General features: G+C 37.9%; 1 protein-coding gene across 21 annotated transcripts in view; it reads left to right on the plus strand.

The window, feature by feature from the left end:
• Positions 1–19,903, plus strand: part of JPH1 (junctophilin 1) — a 115,664-nt gene that overhangs the window by 9,115 nt on the left and 86,646 nt on the right. For 4 of the 21 annotated variants that reach the window (XM_073330777.1, XM_073330778.1, XM_073330780.1 and 1 more), the window contains exon 3: positions 6,099–6,139. The exons of 10 other annotated variants lie outside the window; for them this stretch is intronic. In XM_073330777.1, coding sequence (XP_073186878.1) covers positions 6,099–6,139 — 41 coding nt within the window. Of the gene's footprint in view, positions 1–2,668; positions 2,812–6,098; positions 6,176–8,126; positions 12,772–15,611; positions 15,692–18,963; positions 19,380–19,903 lie in introns of those variants that run through there. 7 more of the 21 variants (XM_073330779.1, XM_073330783.1, XM_073330785.1 and 4 more) reach the window with 7 other exon arrangements.

Here is a 19,903-nt window from a genome sequence, read left to right on the forward strand (position 1 = left end):
ACTCATTTCAGCTGGAATCCCCTTACTCTAGATGGGGATAGGGACCCACTTGGCAGGGTGTTCTCTGAGGGGACTCAGTTTTGGAACTTGCTTCCCCCATTGGATCTGAAATAACCAGAACCTGATGACATTCAGGGCATGTTGCAAACTTTTTTCCCCAAGTGTTTGAAAATGAGAGAGAATTATGAGGGTGGTTAACAGAGAAAGAAGGAAGGCTGTTTCAACTTCTAATTTTCTTGTTTTGTTGGTTGGGGACTATCCGAGATGGAATTGCTGCAGTTTAAATTATATGGTAATATAGGCAGTTTATGATTTTTAAGTGTTTTGTCAAGGGCGCTTAAAGCAAATGCATAGGCACTCTTTTTATTGTTTATAAATGTAAATAAATAAAATAAAGCTTTCTAGCAACTTTCCACATTTCAAATTACTTTTCTCAATCAGACTCTACTTGCAATTTACTGTCACCATAAAAACAGCTTTTAAAAAAAAGATGCTGTGAGGAAATATTGACTGGAGTGTTAGAAAGAGAATATGCCATATTACACTTGTTAAAGATGACCTTCCACTGCTGACACCAACTTTTGCTTGAACTGTACAGCCACTAGTGCATAGAATTAAAAAGGTATATTCGCTGCACATAAGTAATACTAATAAATAATTCAAAGAGCGAGCCCCAAATACATGGAAGAAGTTGAATTTTTGGATGATTTGTACTGAAAAGCAGTTAAGTGGCAAACACATAAAGAAGTTATTAGGCTACTAACGAACCCTGAGGAGCACTATCCAATTAGACGTAAATCTGCTTGGTAACACAGTTTGCCCTCAATGAGTGTTGGTAATTGGATTTTGCAAAGAAGTCAGGGAGGCCTTTGGCAGCATAACCATTTAGCAAAGAGTTGAAGCAATAACTAATTTTAAAACAACAACATAAAAAATCCAGAATGAGAATTTAAGTTTTATCAGAAGATTTAAAAGTAGGTTGAGTAAAGAAATGCATCATACTGTACACATTTTGATAATAAAGCAGATCATAGTATATTATGAAGTTAAAAAAAATGGATCTAAAGAAAAATAAAGATTTATTTTTTAACCAGTGTACTGCTTCCTAATAAAAATCATTAGAGTAATATTTTAAAGAATCTTTAAGAGTTTGTAAATGATGTTGTAACAGGGTGCAGACTCACCACAGCGGTGCCTCCTGCTGGTTGGTTTGGGAATTAACTCTTTCAGCAGTGCACCTTCGTTAGTGGTGTCTCGCTCTCCATTACTTTGTCGGTCTCCACCGTCCTTACAGTTGGACCCATGTCTCTCCCGGACAGCAGCATCCGCTTCTGGACACTGTCCTCCAGCTGTGCCTGCTCCACTGGCTCTCCCCCACCCCCTTTCCAGGGGACCAGCAGTTTCTGGTTCTATCACTTGCCTCAGTGGCTCACTGCAGTCCTCAGTCTTGCGCCTTCCTCCAAGGGCAAACTGCAGTCTGGGCTTAGTCACTCTCATCACTAGCAAGTGGGGGGGAAAGAAAGGACCCTCTACCTGCAGCCACTTACTGCCCTCTTCCAACTCTCCTCTACTGCCTGTTTCCCGTGGCCACTTCACCCTAGCCCCAGCACCTTCTCTGCCCCTTTGTGTCAGGGCCCCAGTCTGGCAATCATCAGCCTAGAGCTCTCCCAGCCTCTGCTGACCCTGCCCAGCCCTGTCTTAGGTGCTTTTTTCCCCCCTCCCTCTCCCAGCCAGTTCTTCTCCCTTTGCCTTCCAGGGAGAGACTCCACTCCTCTCTGCCCTGCAGCCTTCTTATATTGCCCAGCACGGCCCTGAGAGGCTACTTTCAAGCCTCCACTTGATTGGCTCCCAATAAGCCCTCCCAGGATTGTCTGGGCTCTGCGCAGCCTCTCTGGCTTGCTTTAACCCCTTCTATGCAAGAGTGGGGCAGCTGCCCCACTACAGATGTACATAAGGTCTTCAAAAGATGTAAATTAGTAAAGGCTGGATATGCAGAAACACCATTTTAAGGAGGTGGAGGTAAGGGTCCCCCCAAGTATGACTACGGAAACTATTTGTAATAGTGTATTCATTTCTGAACACCTTCTTCCTAAAAATGTAGACAAATAAGGTGGAATGTAAAGGAGCGCAATAAATAAAGGGTAGATAAAAGGGTAGAAGAATTGGTTGTTACAAGGAATTTAAAGAATAAAATTATCTATAGTTTTGCTGAGCAATAGCCGAGCCCTGGTCTACACTACAAACTTATGTCAGTATAAGTATGTCATTCAGGGGTAGGGGAAAATCTGCACCCAGGGCGACACAGTTATACTCACCAAACTCCTGGTGTAGGCAGCACTATGTTGATGGGAGAGCTGCTCCCATCATCATAGCTACCACCTCTCAGGAAGGTGGAGTACCTAGGCCGATGGGAGAAGCTCTCCTGTCGGCATAGGTAGCGTTTTCACTAAGCACCGCAGTTTCACCATTGCAGCACTGTAAGTGTAGACAAACCCTAAATGTGATTTGAGAAAGATTATTGAGGCTGGTACCATGTGTAATTGAAGTTACAGGATGAAATTAAGAAAAATAAATTGGTAATGAGAGCTGGATATGTACCTAGATTGATATACAAGTACTCCTTGGTAGCCCTTGAAATGTATTCTCCACCTCTGCTTTTTGTAATCAGCTTTTGTCATCCTGAAGCAATCAAGTGCATACAAGAGCAAACACATAGCAGAGCATCAGAACATACTTGAGTGTCAATCGTAACTAAACAACAACGAAGTTCTAAGGTAGGATTAAAGACCAGTAGAGACTTGTCTTGAAGGACATTCATATAGGGAAGGCACACATTATATTGACCCTCTGCTGTCCTAATTGTTTAGGACAGTGGAGATAGGATGGAGAGATGATTATAAAGGATTAAAAGGCTTGAGGATGTGGTTGATAAACATTTTGAGAGGTAGGGTAGAGGAATCCATGATATGTACGGGCATATAGTTTTATAAATTAATGTTTACGGGAATATCAGGGAATGTTCCATGTCAGAAAAATATAATCCTTTAACAAAAAAGAGAGGCAGTCTGGCTTAGCAAGACCACCCATTTTGGGTTGATCTCCATTCAACTTTCCTTTTTATTCACCATCACCTTGCCTCAGTCTCCTCCATAAGTCAACCAAATTCTATTCTATAACTTTTGCTTAAATTACCTTTAGTCATTTTGGAAACTTGTTCTGTGTTTGTTAGTATCCTCAGCTTTAAATACTGGTAGCATAAGAATAATTCCCTTTTTAATCCTAGCTCTTGGGCTGTATCCTAATTTTTGATGCTGTTCAATAGTGTGAATAGTTTCTCTTGTCTTTTCAAATGGAAATCATTCAAACTCATTAAGCCTTTCCATAACTGATTTTCTTGAGACTGTGATAAGAGAGATGCTCTGACTTAACAAGATTGGAGTTTTATGCAGGAATTAGTAGGTGAAATTCTGTGGCTTGTATTATGAACGATACCAGACTAAATTATAATAATGGTACCTTCTGGCATTAAAAGAATCTGTGATGCACCCTCTCAAAAGAACAATTTGTATGAAACCGTAAACAATTATATACACACAGTTCTATTTGGGGGTCTAACAAGGGTTTATCCAATAAAACAGGAACCATTCTTTTTCTTATTGATCATTCTTCAGGTAATACAATAAGTTTCTGCTTGCCTTCTTTTATTGCAGCTGTATTCCTGGCTGAGAGTTTCAGCAATTTTTCTTTAGTAACTCTGAAATTCATTTCCTGATCCATTCATCTCCAGATGTTTTTCAAAAAGATATGCTCTAGTTCCAAAAGAAATTAGTTCCGAGAAGTTCTATGGCCTGTGTTATACAGGAGGTCAAGCCGGATCATCACAATGGTCCCTTCTGGCTTTATAATCTACGACTCTATGAATGAATGTGCAGAATGGCTGTTCTATTTAGCACAGATTCCCTAGCTTCTTCATTCGTTGTTCCCAAACTAATTACTTTACCGTTTTCACCATTTTCAGTGTACTTCATGACTCAGATGATGCCTTTCCCTTTTATTCTAGTTGTATTGCAAATTATTTTTTACTCCGATTCTAATTTCAGTATTCTCTACAGATTTGGAAATTTTTATTTTCAGTATATTGGCCAAATAATTTAGTTGTTTAATAACTGTTACTGAAATTTTAAGACTGAGCCTGGATTCATGACCCTTTTTCAACTTGTAAAACTTCCATTTGTAGCTATCTTTTTGTTTCCTTTTATCTAGTGCACTGTTTTGCTTCCTGTTCTCAGACTCTTTGTTGCCATTAATCTCTTGCTATATGGAAGATGTCAAAAGCTTTCTGAAAATCTGTTTTATGTGTTCTGCTTTTCTTTTATCATGAATGTAGGATCTATAAAGTAATCGAGCAAGTTAGTTAAGCATGACCTCCATCAACCTAAATTCTATCCTGACTCAGAATGTGCTTTCCTATTTATTTTTATTGGTGTCTTTTTGACATAATTACTGTCATAGCAATTAATCAAAAAATAAATGGACAGCATTACAAAATCATCATATACATACAAAGCTGCTCAACAGTTAAGAATTGTAAACCAATCCCTGCTACAACAAAAGTCACAGAAAGACAAGATACACATCTAAAAAGTGAATATTCATTATCAATTAATAATAATTAATAATAAAATTGTTTTAACAAACACCGGTATAACTTGGGGATCGTGGCATATTACAGTAAAAGCAAAAATCTCTCAGAACATATTAAACAAAGAGAAAACACTGGAGCGCATGTATTAAAATTTCAGAAATATAGGGGTGCTTCCCCCATTTTATCACTTTAATAGTCTCTGTGGAGAAAATCTTAAAACTATTTTAAAGTCATTGAGACAAATCCATTCATTTATTGCCTACAAAAATGTTATACTGGGGATAAATCTAGCCTACTTCTCCAGCTTCCTGTATTTGGAAGGAAAAATGGCTACTTGCCAGTCCTCAAGAATATTGATCGGGGGAATTTCTCCTGTGTGTGTATTCTAAGGACATACAAAGTATGGGTCCAATCCTGGTGAATGCTGATTGCCTACTCTGATATCCTAAGGATGCTTCAACACCTGTTGAAGCAGTAGTCAATCAGAAGGTTGCACCAGGAGACTCCAAAGACTTCATTTTTTCATTGTAAGTATTTTAAACTTTTTTTTTTAAAGGAAGTTATACATTTCTAGTGTTGTAACGTCCAAGTATTTCTAGTGTAAAGGTTTTATTCTGGCTAACTAGGGTTATATGAGATAAGAATACTGCCCCCTCACATCTTGATGGTGTTAGAAAAGAAGGAGATGGAGGAAATAAATAAGATTAGTTTATTTTTCTTTACAAAAACTTTTTATTGTGATGGAGTCGCTTAAAACAATTTGAACATATAGTAGTTCAGTTTTTTGCCATTAGCTAAGATTTTGTCCAGATTTTAAACTCCTGTTTTCAGGAGTGTACACCTCATCTGAAATATTTACTGTGGGCACATAGGCAGTTTCACTATTACAGTTAAGCATGTTTGTGAGACTCTGCAGGATCAGGTCTAAGTCTGCAGTGTGGGCTGTCATCTTAGAAGTGAAATAGTATGGAGATGAATGTTAATAATTTAGTCTTTGATCTTGTTAACATTTACACGTGCTTATCTTCATTACTCTGAGTTTGTCACAGTTAAAATGTCAATGGTCATAATTTTGAAACAGAAATTGCATTAAGTCATTGAGCACTATATTTCAGTAAAACTATATTTTTAATCACAAATTTGTTACAGTACTTTGAGGTGATAAAGGCCCCAGTCCTAAAAACACTTAAGTGTTATCCTTTGCTGAAGTGAATAATTTAGGTTTATTAAGTTTTTGCAAAATTAGGAACAGATTCAGTCATACTTCACAAGTTTGTAAAGTTAAGAAAATTCACACAACTCTAGGGGCCAGATACTTAGCTGGTATAAGAAGGGACCTTTAGATCATCTAACCTGATTTCCTCTATATCACAGACAAAGTATGATTTGCTTTTGGTTTTGATTTTATTTAAAATTTCATGGGAATTTCAATGTTTGTTATAATTTTTTTAAGGATGAAAATCAGTGTAAAAAACGAACTTCTCAGGATTCTGGGTAAATATCAGGGTTTAAAGCATCAACTAAAGAAAAGTAAGAATACTGGAAGTAAAAGTAGTTTAATGCTGTGGTTTATTTCATCAGCTGTATATTACCCACATTACATACATATTATTATCTTCTACTACATTACCTTACTTTAACAGACAGCCTCGTATTTGCAATTAGACTAATTTATTATGAACAAATACATCTACCTAATGTAATGCATTGGATTTTCTTAACATAATCAGTATTTTCATGTACTTTAGGGGTCCAAAAGTCAAATGAAAATTGGTAAAACCTGAATAATAAATATTGTAAAAACCCAGGAATTTTTCTGTAAAAACTGAAAATGAAAGGCATTAATCACAGGTCATTACATTTCACTCAGCTACCTCTGTATTGAGCCCAGTACCTTGCATTAGCTTACTCACGCTAAACATCTGGGCCTGAAATATTAAAAAAAAAAAAAAAACACCAGCTACTGTTTGTTTCAAAAGCATGTTGTGACTGTCTAAATTACATGGTTTTAGAGATCTCTTGTGTCCTCTAAGCATCTTTCCTGAACTCTACACTTGGCCCCATGCTGACTCTTCTCCTCCCCCCATTTAGAAATAGGTGGAAGTCACAGGTTCTGTCATAGCCTTAATTAATTAAACCAGAATTGGTAACATGAATAATCAGGACAGCAATGTGTCCAGGAAACAGCTCACAATTAAGACAACCTATCTCTAGGTCTTACATAGAGGATGCGATCCATGCAGTTTGCCACTCTATATATGACTGTTTTCAAGTAATATAAGTATAAACCAATCAATGCTTACTCATTTCACATATTCAAGAAATCAGAGCTTTGTTATAGGATCACCAAACTAAGCTTTGTCAGCTTTTTGTCCTTACTGTGTGCTAAATATTGTCCATAGTAACCATTTATTATTATGAAAAGTTCTCTGCATGCGTATCATAACATTCTGACAACCATTTTGGTCATAAAATTTGATTTTCTTGACATAATTGCAGTACTATGTGTTTTTTTTCAAGAAGTAGATGAGTAGAGAAGGGGAGTTGGATAAGAGTTTCGACTATATTCTTCTTTATACAACCTTATTAACATCCATAGGGTGCATGTTATGGGTAAATATAGGATCCCAGCAGATTCAAAATAAATACAACTAGTCTTGAAAAAACCACTTGCATTCCCACCAGTGGTGAATGGGAAGCTTTCCCTGTCCGTGATAGAGAGGGGTATAAAGGGTCTCTGGAATATATCCTTCTCTCTTCCCCCCCCACTCTCACCCTCCAGTAAATGTATGCACTGGGAGCCAAGATACTTGTCTTTGGTTTGGAATTCCCTTCTTTCCTTGGTGTGTGTTTTTGTAACTACTATATGGATGAGATATAATTCTAAAAGGATACAGTTTATTCTTAAGAATAATAATAAGCACGTGCCCTATACTTTCTGATACTCTATATTACTGAGTTCTTCAGATTTTCTTACTAAGATAAACACTTCTAGTAGTTTTCTAGCTCTAGGTGTGACTATACAATGTTAGAAACAAGCATAATGATACTTATCACTTACATCACTCTTTTCATCTTCAGAATCTTTGCATTCATTACTCCTCACATCTGTGTTGTAGGTAGGTATTTTACAAATAGGGGGATCAAGGCAGGGAGATTAATTTCTACCCTGCAATACAACTTCTGCCACCAGCCCGTGTCAGCTGACTTGGGCTCTGGCTGCAGGCAGGGTGGATTTGATTTAAATTACTAGTCAAGGAGACTTGATTTAATCATGGATTTCTACATAAAAGTGCATTCTTGTTGGCAGTTATAATAATCTTAACACGTATTCTTCACAGCTCAAAGATAGATGTAGGTTTTATTTTTAGAAGGTATACACTATAAATTTTTAAACAGTGGTTTATTTTGAAAATGTTTCAGATTAGTTTTACAGCTATATCAGAAAACAATGATTGTTTGGTTATTTCATTTCCCAAAGGTAATTGAAGCAGATATTTATGAAGTCATTGGAAGGTGAACTATCTCCAATTCAACAGGTTAATCATTAATATTTGGAGGATTTTCTTGCCGTGCTGTATTAGGAGGAGGACATCACCAGACAGACATTTAAATTGTTTTATTTAACTAAAACAGCAACATTAAGTATTCTGGATTTTTTTCTTCAACAGCAAACATAGTATTTTAACAAAACAAGCATATGTCCCTCGCTTCTCACATTTATCTCCAGACTTCTTCTCCTTGTCCAGATCTATTCTGCCCCCAATAATCTTCTATTCACTGAACTTTTTGAAACTTTGCACTTTTAGAGAGCGGTAAGGAATTGACTGTGTACACAAATTTGCAGAGGGGCAATAGAGTTGAGGTCTGTTATTTCTCACCTCTCTATATTATTTACTTATTTAAAAACGTTTTTGCTCTTAACAAGCATGTTACCTCTGGAGACACAAATCCACAGTTTGAGAACTGCAAAACTAAGCATCTCTGATGGTATCTTCTAGAGTGAGCACTGAGTCCCATTGGGTAGATAGAAAGGTTAGCCTAAATATTCTATACAGAAGTCTGTGGAACCCCATAAAATTGGGTCCCTAATCCATGAACTATTGGAAATTTACAAAAATTTTCTTAAACATTACATGAATATATTGTCTCATACTACAGAATTAGAATTTATAATCCCTATTGCATGATGAGATATCTTTGAGCTATAATAGTTTTAATTAAGATACATCTTTAGATAAGTTTTTTCCTCAAAAAGCATTTTATCAAAAAAATCCAATTTAAATAAAGATGATTTTTTAATTTAAAAAAAATCATTGATTTTTATCCACACTGGCTGCAGGGCTATAAAATTGCAGTGTAGACAATCAGGCTCTAGCTGGAGCCCAGGCTCTGGGACCCTCCCCCATCGTGGGGTTGAAGAGCCTGGGCTCAAGCTTAAGCACCAACATCTACACCGCAATTTTATAGCCCTGAAAGCCTTAGTCAGCTGACATCGGCCAGCCGGGGGTGTTTTATTCCACTGTAGACATACCCCTAGTGACTACCCTGAGGCCAGAAAGAGAGTTTGTATCAGGAGCTGTGGCATGAGTTCCTGGAGCTCAGTCATTTGCTCAAATTATGAAATTGTGCTTTCCCCTCTCTCTCCAAGTTAATCACAAGAAATGCTACTTTTAGCATTGGGTTGACATTGCAAGAGAGAGAGTAAACTTTGAAAACGCATAGGGGGAGAAAGTAGGAATGGCAATGAATGAGAGAGAGGATTAGTAGGAGAGAGGAGAGATGGAATGGAAGAGAAGGGATGGGGAGAAGAAATCAAAGGAAATGGAGGGCTTCCCTGCTTATCCTTTCCTGTCCTCATACCCCACAAAATATTTTTTACCAAATCCATACTACCACCTAAATCAGACTTACACCACACTCAAAATGCTGAGTCTAACAAGCTTTAATATGTATAATTATGTAACATTCACTGATCTTTGAGGTGGATAAAACAGAATATAAATAGATGTTGCTCATTAACCTTTTTATTCGCTATAGCAGCTGTACAACTGCCACAGAGTCCAAATCTCTGCAGTAAAGCACTTTAAAAACTCAGGACAATATTTTGCCTCAATTTAAGTGTTTCAACACAATTTAAACTGGATGCTGTGAACATATATTAGGATGCTGTGAACAGAACAAACAGGAATTAAAACTGAAGCCTCCTGTAGATAATTACAGTGCAGTGTCCCTTACCCCCTCTCACTCATGTCCTCAGTTTTGACCTGGAAAAAACTGATTTCAAGGGGGAGAGAGAATTTAGTGTGTATTGCATATGTATAGTTTGTGTCCCCACTGAACAGCAACTGCCAATCATGCCAAACTGTGTTGAAATATGTGCAGCGCACAAACTTTCCACTGTGGATTAAGCTGACTCTACCAATCTCACTTTACTCGAGGCACTAAACTGGACACTTGCAAAACTAGTGCCTTGCAAATCTTTGAGATGCTTTACTTATTATAGATGAAATATGAACATTGTGTTTAGAAATAGGATCCAACTAATACCAAAGGTATTTATATGAGTCTGCTTGCATTAGTACAAAGATAATTTGGGTTTAGAACAAAATCAGTTATATTCATTTTACTGTTCAGTCCGATTCATGATCAAAAATAAAATTTTGCCATGGTAAAATTTAAGTCAAGTTCTATGGATAAAATCAAGCTGCTGTATAATGCGTCATGTGGATAGTCTTAAACTAACTCTACATTCTGTGTGTGAAAGCCTGGCTCTGTTGAAGTCAGTGAGGCCAGGATTTTACTCATTATACAATTATTTCACTGGAAAAAGGAATGCAAGTTTGGATGTTGAAAAGTCTGATTTGTAACAGTCCCTGTAGTGTGTGTTGGTGTGTGTATATATAATATATCTGTTTCAAGTGTAGAAATTACAAAACTGTCACTGGCTACTTCACTGATTTGACTTTTGACCAAAAGCGTTAATAGCTGAATGAGTTAACAGCTGAAAAGGGCCAAAGTACTTCTATGTTAGCTTTCAATTAAGCTGTAAAATAAAAAAAATCCCAAGTATTTAATTTTTCAATCAAATCATAGAATAATAGAAGATTAGGGTTGGAAGAAACCTCAGGAGGTCATCTAGTCCAACCCCCTACTCAAAGCAGGACCAACCCCAACTAAATCATCCCAGCCAGGGCTTTGTCAAACCGGGCCTTAAAAACCTCTAAGGATAGAGATTCCACCACTTCCCTAGGTAAAGCATTCCAGTGCTTCAGTTTTTCCTAATATCCAACCTAGACCTCCCCCATTGCAGCGTGAGACCATTGCTCCTTGTTCTGTCATCTGCCACCATTGAGAACAGCCAAGCTCCATCCTCTTTGGAACCCCCCTTCAGGTAGTTGAAGGCTGCTGTCAAATCCCCCCTCACTCTTCTCTTCTGCAGACTAAATAATCCCAGGTCCCTCAGCCTCTCCTCATAAGTCATGTGCCCCAGCCCCCTAATCATTTTCGTTGCCCTCAGCTGCACTCCCTTCAATTTGTCCACATCCTTACTGTAGTGGGGGCCCCAAAACTGGACACAATACTCCAGATTTGGCATCACAACTGCTGAATAGAGGGGAATAATCACTTCCCTTGATCTGCTGGCAATGGTGCTACTAATGCAGCCCAATATGCCATTAGCCTTCTTGGCGACAAGGGCACACTGTTGACACACATCCAGCTTCTCGTCCACTGTAATCCCAAGGTCCTTTTCTGCAGAACTGCTGCTTAGCCAGACGGTCCCCAGCCTGTAGCCGTGCATGGGATGCTTCTGTCCTAAATTCAGGACTCTGCACTTGTCCTTGTTGAACCTCCTCAGATTTCTTTCTCATCAGCTATAGATTCTTAAGATTTAGAGAAGGGGATCTGAAAATAGACAACGGGCCCTCCAGAATATTATTGTGGACTAACTCTTGACTGTAGGTATTAATGCTAGATCGCTTTCACAAGCAGCCCCAAACTAAAAACATTATGATACAGAAATAAAAATAATTGTGCCGTCAAGTTTACTTGTGTAGCTCCTACTGATTTCAGCATATTAGATCCAGAAATTGGTACAACAGAGTTGTTCTCTTAAACTGGGGAGATTAAAAATTCTCTTAAAAATTGAGAGATTTGAGAACGTAGATGTATAGGAAATTTCTGACTTAAGATAAAATGTAAATTCTGCTGACTATATATATGTTTTAGTTAAACAGAAGCTCTGTGCACCAGGCCTTTCGAAAGACCCATATAAGGAAAACCTTTCCAATAAGCAAGACTTTTGGAATGTTTCTCTGTACAGGACAGATTATTACATAGATATTTTTGATGGTTGATTTGCAGACTAATTAATTTAGGAGCTGAAAGAACCTTTAAAAAGGCAGCCCAGTAGGTATATTGTTTTAAAAAAAAACAACATTTTTTGTGGGTCTTAGATCATATAAGTGTAGGACCAACATCTCTTGTTAGGGCCAGATTGTGAGAGAAGACGTTATGCACACTTCCCCTTTAGCTATTCCAATACATCTCACTTCTGATGTATAATACCCCAATCATTCCAAAAGCTAAGGCTTTGGGCAGTGTCTGCCAATTCTTCCTACTTGGAGTAGAGTTTTTGTGATGGAGAAATGTCTGTTTAGAATGAAGAGATCACCAGATGCATTTTCACTTGTAATCTGAGGTACAGCTTTGAACCAAGGTGAAAGTAAAAGGTTAATGAATTAACCTACTGTTTCCTATCAAAATGTTCTGTGGTAACTGTCATGCTGTCTGGAGTGGCTCACAACTGAGTGCCTACCTCAGGGCAGACTGTCAGAAAACAGGGCAGACACCCCACGCTGGTCATGTGTTCTGTAATTAGATTTCACCAAGCCAATAACAAATGTGAACTCCTGGATCATTTTATCAGTCTTACCATGGAGTCACAGACAGTCCCCTTGGACCAGTGGTGGGCAACCTGTGGCCCGTCAGGGTAATCCGCTGGTGGGCCACAAGACAGTTTGTTTACATTGACCGTCCGCAGGCACGGCCGCACCCACAGCGCCCAGTGGCCGCAGTTTGCCATTCCCAGCCAATGGGAGCTGCGGGAAGCAGCAACCAGCACATCCCTGTGGCCTGCACCCATTCCTACAGCTCGCATTGGCTGGGAACGGAGAACTGTGACCACTGGGAGCTGGGAGCAGCCGTGCCTGTGGACGGTCAATGTAAACAAACTGTCTCGTGGCCTGCCGCCAGTGGATTACCATGACGGGCCTGATGGGCCGCAGGTTGCCCGCCACTGCCATAGACTCTCCAGTCTATCTTTCCACCCAAACAAAGTGGACTTTGTGATAAAAGGTCATTTAAACCAAAAAAATCACATCACATCAGGTTGCTCCCTGTCCCAAGAGACCAGTCACTTGCCTCAGATCAATTGGCACTCTAGATCTTACACCAAAGATAACACTGGTAGCAAATTCTATAGTAAACTAACTAAATGTTCATTAGATAAAAAAAGGAAATGATTTATTGAGAGGTTAAAGCAGGTAAAATATATGTAAAGGTGAGTCGGAGTTTGTAATTCAAATTGGTGGCAGTGATGTACTAAACTGACACTTTCCCAAAAGTCTTTTCAGGGTACGCAGATTGTCTCTGGGGCTCTCCACTTTGCATCTGGTACACTTCCCTTTAAGAGTCCAAACAGTCCAGAGATGAAGGATCTTTCCCTGAATCCATTCTTATAGTTTCTTCTCAGTTTCTTCTGACAGGGTCACTACCCGCTTGGGCTTTTCCTTTGATGACTGAGAATGAGGAATGTATTTGGAGTCTTTGACCTCCGATCATCAAGTGACCACTTGCTTTGAAATTAGCACTTTTCTGTTAAAGTTCTTCATTTGCATTTCACAAAGCTTCTTTCTCATTTGGTTATTTATTTACACAATGTAAATGTTTGCTACTACATTTAAACAGGATACTGATAAGTGAAGACAATGTAAGTAATATCTATTAGTTTTCATGAAGTTTAAACACCAAATACACTCTTTTATACATTTAATAATCACTTTGATCTATACTAATACACAAGTGAATTGGCCTGGGGCTTCAGCATGAGCTGGCACCTGGTCTGCCAGCATCACAGTAACATCATCTTCAGTGTTTGCTAACTATGAATATTTTACTAGTAATCAGAACTTGAGAAATGTACATGGCACTGACTAGTTTGAAAACTAAGCCTGTTAGTAAGAAAAATACCTCTGCCTGTACAACCCTTCCCTTCCCCCAAGCTTCTTCCCTTACAGGAATAAAAGTCATGTGTTGTTTATTTGTAGTGTATTTAAGTGCAATGTTTTCAATTTTCTATTTAATTTTTTTAAATGTAACTTACTATACCAATTCATTTAACTTATTTGATTAATTCCTTCTGTATTAAACTAATATATTTGCGGAATAGTTTTGAGCTGTGCATATACCACAAAAAGTATTAATTGAATTATTTATTCCACAAATGCTGTAAAATTAACTGAATAATATATTTTCTGAATACTATTTGAGCAACCCTACTTAGTTACTACTTTTATTTTTGTTAGATTTTTTTCCTTTCTTGTGTTTACTCACTTTTCCTATTTTATTCCTATCTTTTTCTGAGTTGACGTCCGTGTCTGTTTCCGCTCTGTTTCTCTTTGTTCTCCCCCATATTGTGGTGTTCTACTATTGTATGTTTTCTGTCTTTTCTTCTCAAACTCCCTTCCCCTGCTCCCCCTCCCAGAATTCTCTGTAGTCTAGGGTATTTTTCTCTCTCTTCCCCCACCCCAGTTTATCTAATCAGTTTCTCCTGTTGCTTCATGTACTGCATGCTTGGTAATAACAAGAGAGGACTCCATATTTCTAAAATGAAACTGGCTCTTTATCAAGAGAACCATTTACAGAGATGTTGCAGCTAACATTGAAGCCATGTTCAAACAGACTGATTTCCTTGTGCCTCCTCCAAGCTCTTCCCTCTTGCCATCTGGGCTCTTTCTTCCAAATTCCATGCAGGTTGTTAAACGTTCACTGCCCTCAGAGGACTTGGAATTTTACCAGATACCCAATAGCCAGGTGACTAAACCTACAGCTACAATGGTTATGAAAGATGGGGTGCAGGAGGTCCAAAGTGCAGGAACAAAGGCTAAGTAAGAAGCCAATCCCTGCTCTCCTCTAGCTGCTATGAAAGAGAAGGCACTAAGTTTCCTATCAGTGTGCTACCCTGGACACTGCTCAGGGAGCCATATTTTTTTATATTAGTTTCTGGCTAGTATGCATCTGATGAATTTGAAGCCATCCCACACTTCTCCCTTCCAGCGCTCAGAAAGGGCGGGATTATTTTCTCTCTTCTCTCTTCCCATTCCAGAGCCTCCAGGTTGCCACTTTAACTTTCCCTAGTTTTCTTGTTATGATGATGTGTCTCCTCCACTGTACCCACCTACCCCCAGTTTACTGGCTGCTGCAGAGAGATGAGGAAGGCACATTTCTGCTGCTCTACTCTTCTCCAGCCTTCATTTTTGGAGTTCCTCTTCCCAGTAAATAGCTTTAGGACATGCATCTGTTGTTGCTCAGAATTTTCCAGACCCCATCTGAATGAAATTAAACAGTTGTGTGTGGTGTGGGGTTTTTTTTGTTTTGTTTTTGTTTGTTTGGTCATTTTCCACTGCTACTCAAACAGATCTGAAAAATAGCAATGAAAATAGACTGCCTCATCTGATTCTTGTCAGTCTTCAGATTTGGGTAAACATCATTGCATTCATTCATCCTTGGATCACATTTGGAAAGCTGTTTCCACAACTATAATGGCTAGAAACTTAATTTTTGATTAACTTAATGAAAGCTAGTTTCTACGGAAGGTAAAGGCATATGCCCAGGAAATATTCCTACTTACCTAGCAGCACAAGTGGAATTTTCAAGTCCTGTTAATAATAGTTCATTGTGTCAGTTTCAGAAACATCTTCAAAAGAGCTCAAAGGTGGTGTTGAATGTTTTGTAATTGCAAGCTGTAAAACAAGGAATAGTAAGGTGAGTAAAATGTAAGATAATGTGCGATGAGTCCAAGTTAATGTTATAGCACATGTCAGTTAAAATCCTTTGCCTAAACAAAATGAGGGGCTTTGTGCTAAACATGTATCTGAAATCATATCCTTACTTCTGTGGGGCAGTTTCACTATTGGGATTAATTCCAGATGTACGCAAAATCTAGACTAAAGTACACATTTTATCCATACATCTAATGCCTTTCTAACTATTATTTTATGAATCAAAAGCAAATTATTTCTGGAAGCATTGGACTAGAAAATAATGTCTGACACTCACCAAATCATATATTTAGAAATATTGATTGAAGAATGCCATGGTGGCTTTTTTGCGCTCCTATAATGTTCGGTAATATTTTAAGTTGTACTAATCTGTTCAAGTAGTGGGAGGTTGCTTTGGGATAAAGAAGCACATTCATTTATTTATTGATGGCTAGATTCATGTAAATTTAATTACTCTATATATGTGTTAAGTTTCCAGATACTTGGTGAGTTACTGAAAAGTGAAGTGTACAAATATAAATTAATTCTTCCTGTTTATATCCTCCAGTTACAATTGCACTATTAGAAAAAATCATATTGGCTATCTGTTATTTAAGTACATATTCATAGGTATATATCACTCCCCTGTAGTTGGGCTTCTTTTTTTCTAATGTTGTTTTCATCATCAGTTTCAGCAAGGAGTCTTGCAGCAGAATATTTGGATATGAGGAGTATATCAGAGCTGTCGTTAGAATTACTTCTGTGTCTTGGAAGTGAGATTCTATCTTTAATAATTATATAGATGTTTATAATTTAATAAAAAATAGAAGAAGATTAAGATAATTTATTAAGAAAAATTGCTCAGCAACCTTTGGTAGAAACCTGAATCTCTGATATGCACCAATGTTCTCTGTAATAATATACAGCATTTCAAATGAACAACTGCTGAGTGGCACTCCTGGGAACAACCTTTGGTAGCAGACAGATTAGAAAAATTGACAGCATTGTGCTTCCAGCATTGAGTACAGTATCCTGACAATGGAATATGTGGTTTGGTTATTCAGAATGACAGCTCTGTAAAAATTTACTGGGTCTTTCCTAAAGTTCCAAAAAACTTGAATATGAAAAACAGTTTTAGTTAATGCATAAACTCCTCCACATTGTTTTGCAAGATTCTATTTAAGGAAACATAGAGATGGCAGAAGCAAAATTGTAATGGCTTTTCAACTTTGATATTAAGCCGCTTATGAACCATTTACTGTTGAATTATGGTTTTGAGACATGGTATTTGATGTTAGTTCATTTGCATTCTGCAGTCTCATGTTCATTAAAATGCTGTAAAGTGATCTTGAATTTAACATGATAGTTATTTTGTGGCTGTGTAACAGCTGTGAAATATAGCCGCCTGATGATGGCATAATAAATTAGATGACTTTTTTTAGAGGATTTGCCTTGGACCTTTCCTGTGAGCAGTGTGCACACTTGGTCCTGTATATAGCATATGCATCCTGCCTCAGCAGTTCATAATACAATACAGATGGGATTTTAAAAAGTGCTGGGCATTGATCTAACCTTTTGCTGCTGTTGAAGGTCAATAGTAAAACTTCCACTGATTTCATTGGGAGCAGCGTCAGGCCAAAATTCACCGTACAATTCAGAGGTGCAAAATGTACCATCTGGCAGTACAAGATCGTAACCATGGATATATCTGAAAGGTAACTTCTGAGATCCATTTTAGTCAGAGTCCTTTTTATTCTTTTACTGGGACAATACCGGAATTTCATCTTCCAGGAAATCTCCCCATCTCTTCTAAATCTTCAGAGACAAATCTTCTTCTAATCATCACATGGCCATAGCAAGACCATTACTTAAAGTAGTTTGAAAAGAGGGTAGGGTAAAGTTCTCACCATGCCAGCTAAAGGGGAATGGGAGCACTGCTTACCAAGCCAGAGAGATGAGGAGCAGCGCCCTTGTGTGTTTAGCAGAGGAAAGGGAGCTGGTTTTCTTCCTTACTTTAACTCCTGAGCAAGATATTTTCTTACTAGATATATACTCCCAAACCCTCAGTCCAGCTCTGGGGATACAGCAACTGCTTTTCGGGAAGGCATTCCTGAATTCCAAACTTGTCTACTAGTTCTAGGTATATTCTGTCTTCAACTGTTCTCCAATCCACTGAAGTCATCTCTACAGTCACAGATGTCAGATTTGTTTGTGATCAGGCTAGAATTATTTTGCCCAGAAAAGGATCTTTTGATATGCCTATTGTTTCACTATTCCAAAATGGGCAAAGAGAGTCCAGCCTATAGTACACTTAAAATGGTTAAACCTATGCTAGGGTTGTATTTTTGTTTATTTTCAAAAACTAGACCTATTTAAAATTACATTTGAATATGACAATTTGTTTAAAGCCTGAACTTACTTTTCTAAGAAAATAATTTAAATTAAATACAAAGAATAACGTTAAGTGGTACATTTATTGCCAAAATTTTAAAGAAAGTCTGGCTATGCACCTGCTACCACAGTTTGCTGAAATGCTAAACCAGCTTTTTCTGCTGATGTAGAGAAGAGAATATTTTCTTCATTTGCTCTCTTTTTTTCCAGTTGTTTCTTAAGCTAGTTCAGTTCAATGACTTGTTTGTTCAAAGTTAAGAAACCAATTGAGAGTAGAAAAAGCAGGAAAGCTTGTTTTGCTTTTCCAATCTGTGAATAAAAGCTAGGTGTGACAGGGTGTAATCTACTAGTTATATAATCTTGAAGGATATGGTGACCAGAAACAATTAGTTCAGTTCACTAACTACAGTGAATACTTCTGTGATCGGTTGTGTAGATCCTACAAGGCAACAGACACCAAAGGGTTTAAAAAAGGGAGCAGTTATCTCCCCAGTAGTAGTCTATGGGAAGGCTAACAGCCGGGATAAAAGGCTGCAGCCCAGCCAAATGGGCAGCTGCTGGAGTCAGAGCCGCAGTGAAGGGACTCTATGAGGTCAGACTGGAGGAAGCTGCCCAGAGATACCAGTTCTGCCAGAAGGGATCAGAGAAGATTGCCAGGTAGGAAGTTCCTGCAAGGCCCTGAGGTGGGAATCAGCCCAGGGGAGCAGTAAGAGAGTTAAACACCAACCAGGGTCCCTGGGCCTGAGTCCCCTTACCATCTGTGCACAGATGCGGTAGAGACTGCCAAGAACCCTGACCAGGGGTGGCAGCAATAACAGAATATGGGACTGTGTCTTTGTGTTCCTGCTTAACTTACTTTATAGATTTCTTCCCTTCTTTCTTCAGAGCAGAAATAAAGGGGGCTGTGCCGGAAAATGGATTAAGAGAGAGCTTGTGACAAAGATCCACTGAAGTGGCCCATAGAACTTTGGGTGGAGCCTGACTCCTTTCAGTCCCAAAAGAGGAGAGACAAGTAATCCAACCAGAAGGCTGGAGTTACAGACAAAGACAGGCAAACATATAGGTGACATCACTGAACCAACTAATGGAAACTGAGGCAGAGATAGCTGCACTTCTGTGATAGACTGCTAGGGGTTACTACAGTGCTCAGGTCTCTCAGTCACAGCTTCCTTTGTTAATAAATCATACTTCCTTTGTTTAACATATTCATTTTAAATGTAAAGCATGTTTTGATCAACCTTTATGTATCCAGCACGTTGAAATTGGTAGTGTTTAATAAAATTAAAATTGTGTATTTTGAATTTTCATCCAAATAGAAATAATATTCGCCCAAATAACAAGTAAAAAATTAATAATCTAATATATAAGAAATGGATCATTCAACATTTTCCAACTTTATAAGAAATGTAGAAACTAAGATTCTGAATACATGTATGTTAAGCTACATAATTGCTTAAATAAATGTGTATAGTTACAGTATTCTGGCTAGTAAAAATCACCAAATTTAGTGCAAAAGCTATATTTAGTTGCAAATCATTGTGCTATAATAATTACCGATGAGAATTAACCTTTCTTTAAGAAAACTAAAAGGTACAAATTCAAAACAATTAAAATCTGTGATTTAAATCAAGGTTTTCTGCTTGCTGATTTAAAACATGATTAAAATCAATCCACCCTGGCTTATGTATCACCAAATATAACTTCACTATATGAGTACTTTTATTTTATCTCTATGACTATAAACCTCAAAGACTTGGTAGTGTCTAACTCTGCTGGATATATTTCTAAATTTTCTAGAATTAATGGTAGAAAAAAGACCCAATTT

Source organism: Lepidochelys kempii, chromosome 2, assembly GCF_965140265.1.
Source record: "Lepidochelys kempii isolate rLepKem1 chromosome 2, rLepKem1.hap2, whole genome shotgun sequence".
Lineage (NCBI taxonomy): Eukaryota > Metazoa > Chordata > Testudines > Cheloniidae > Lepidochelys > Lepidochelys kempii.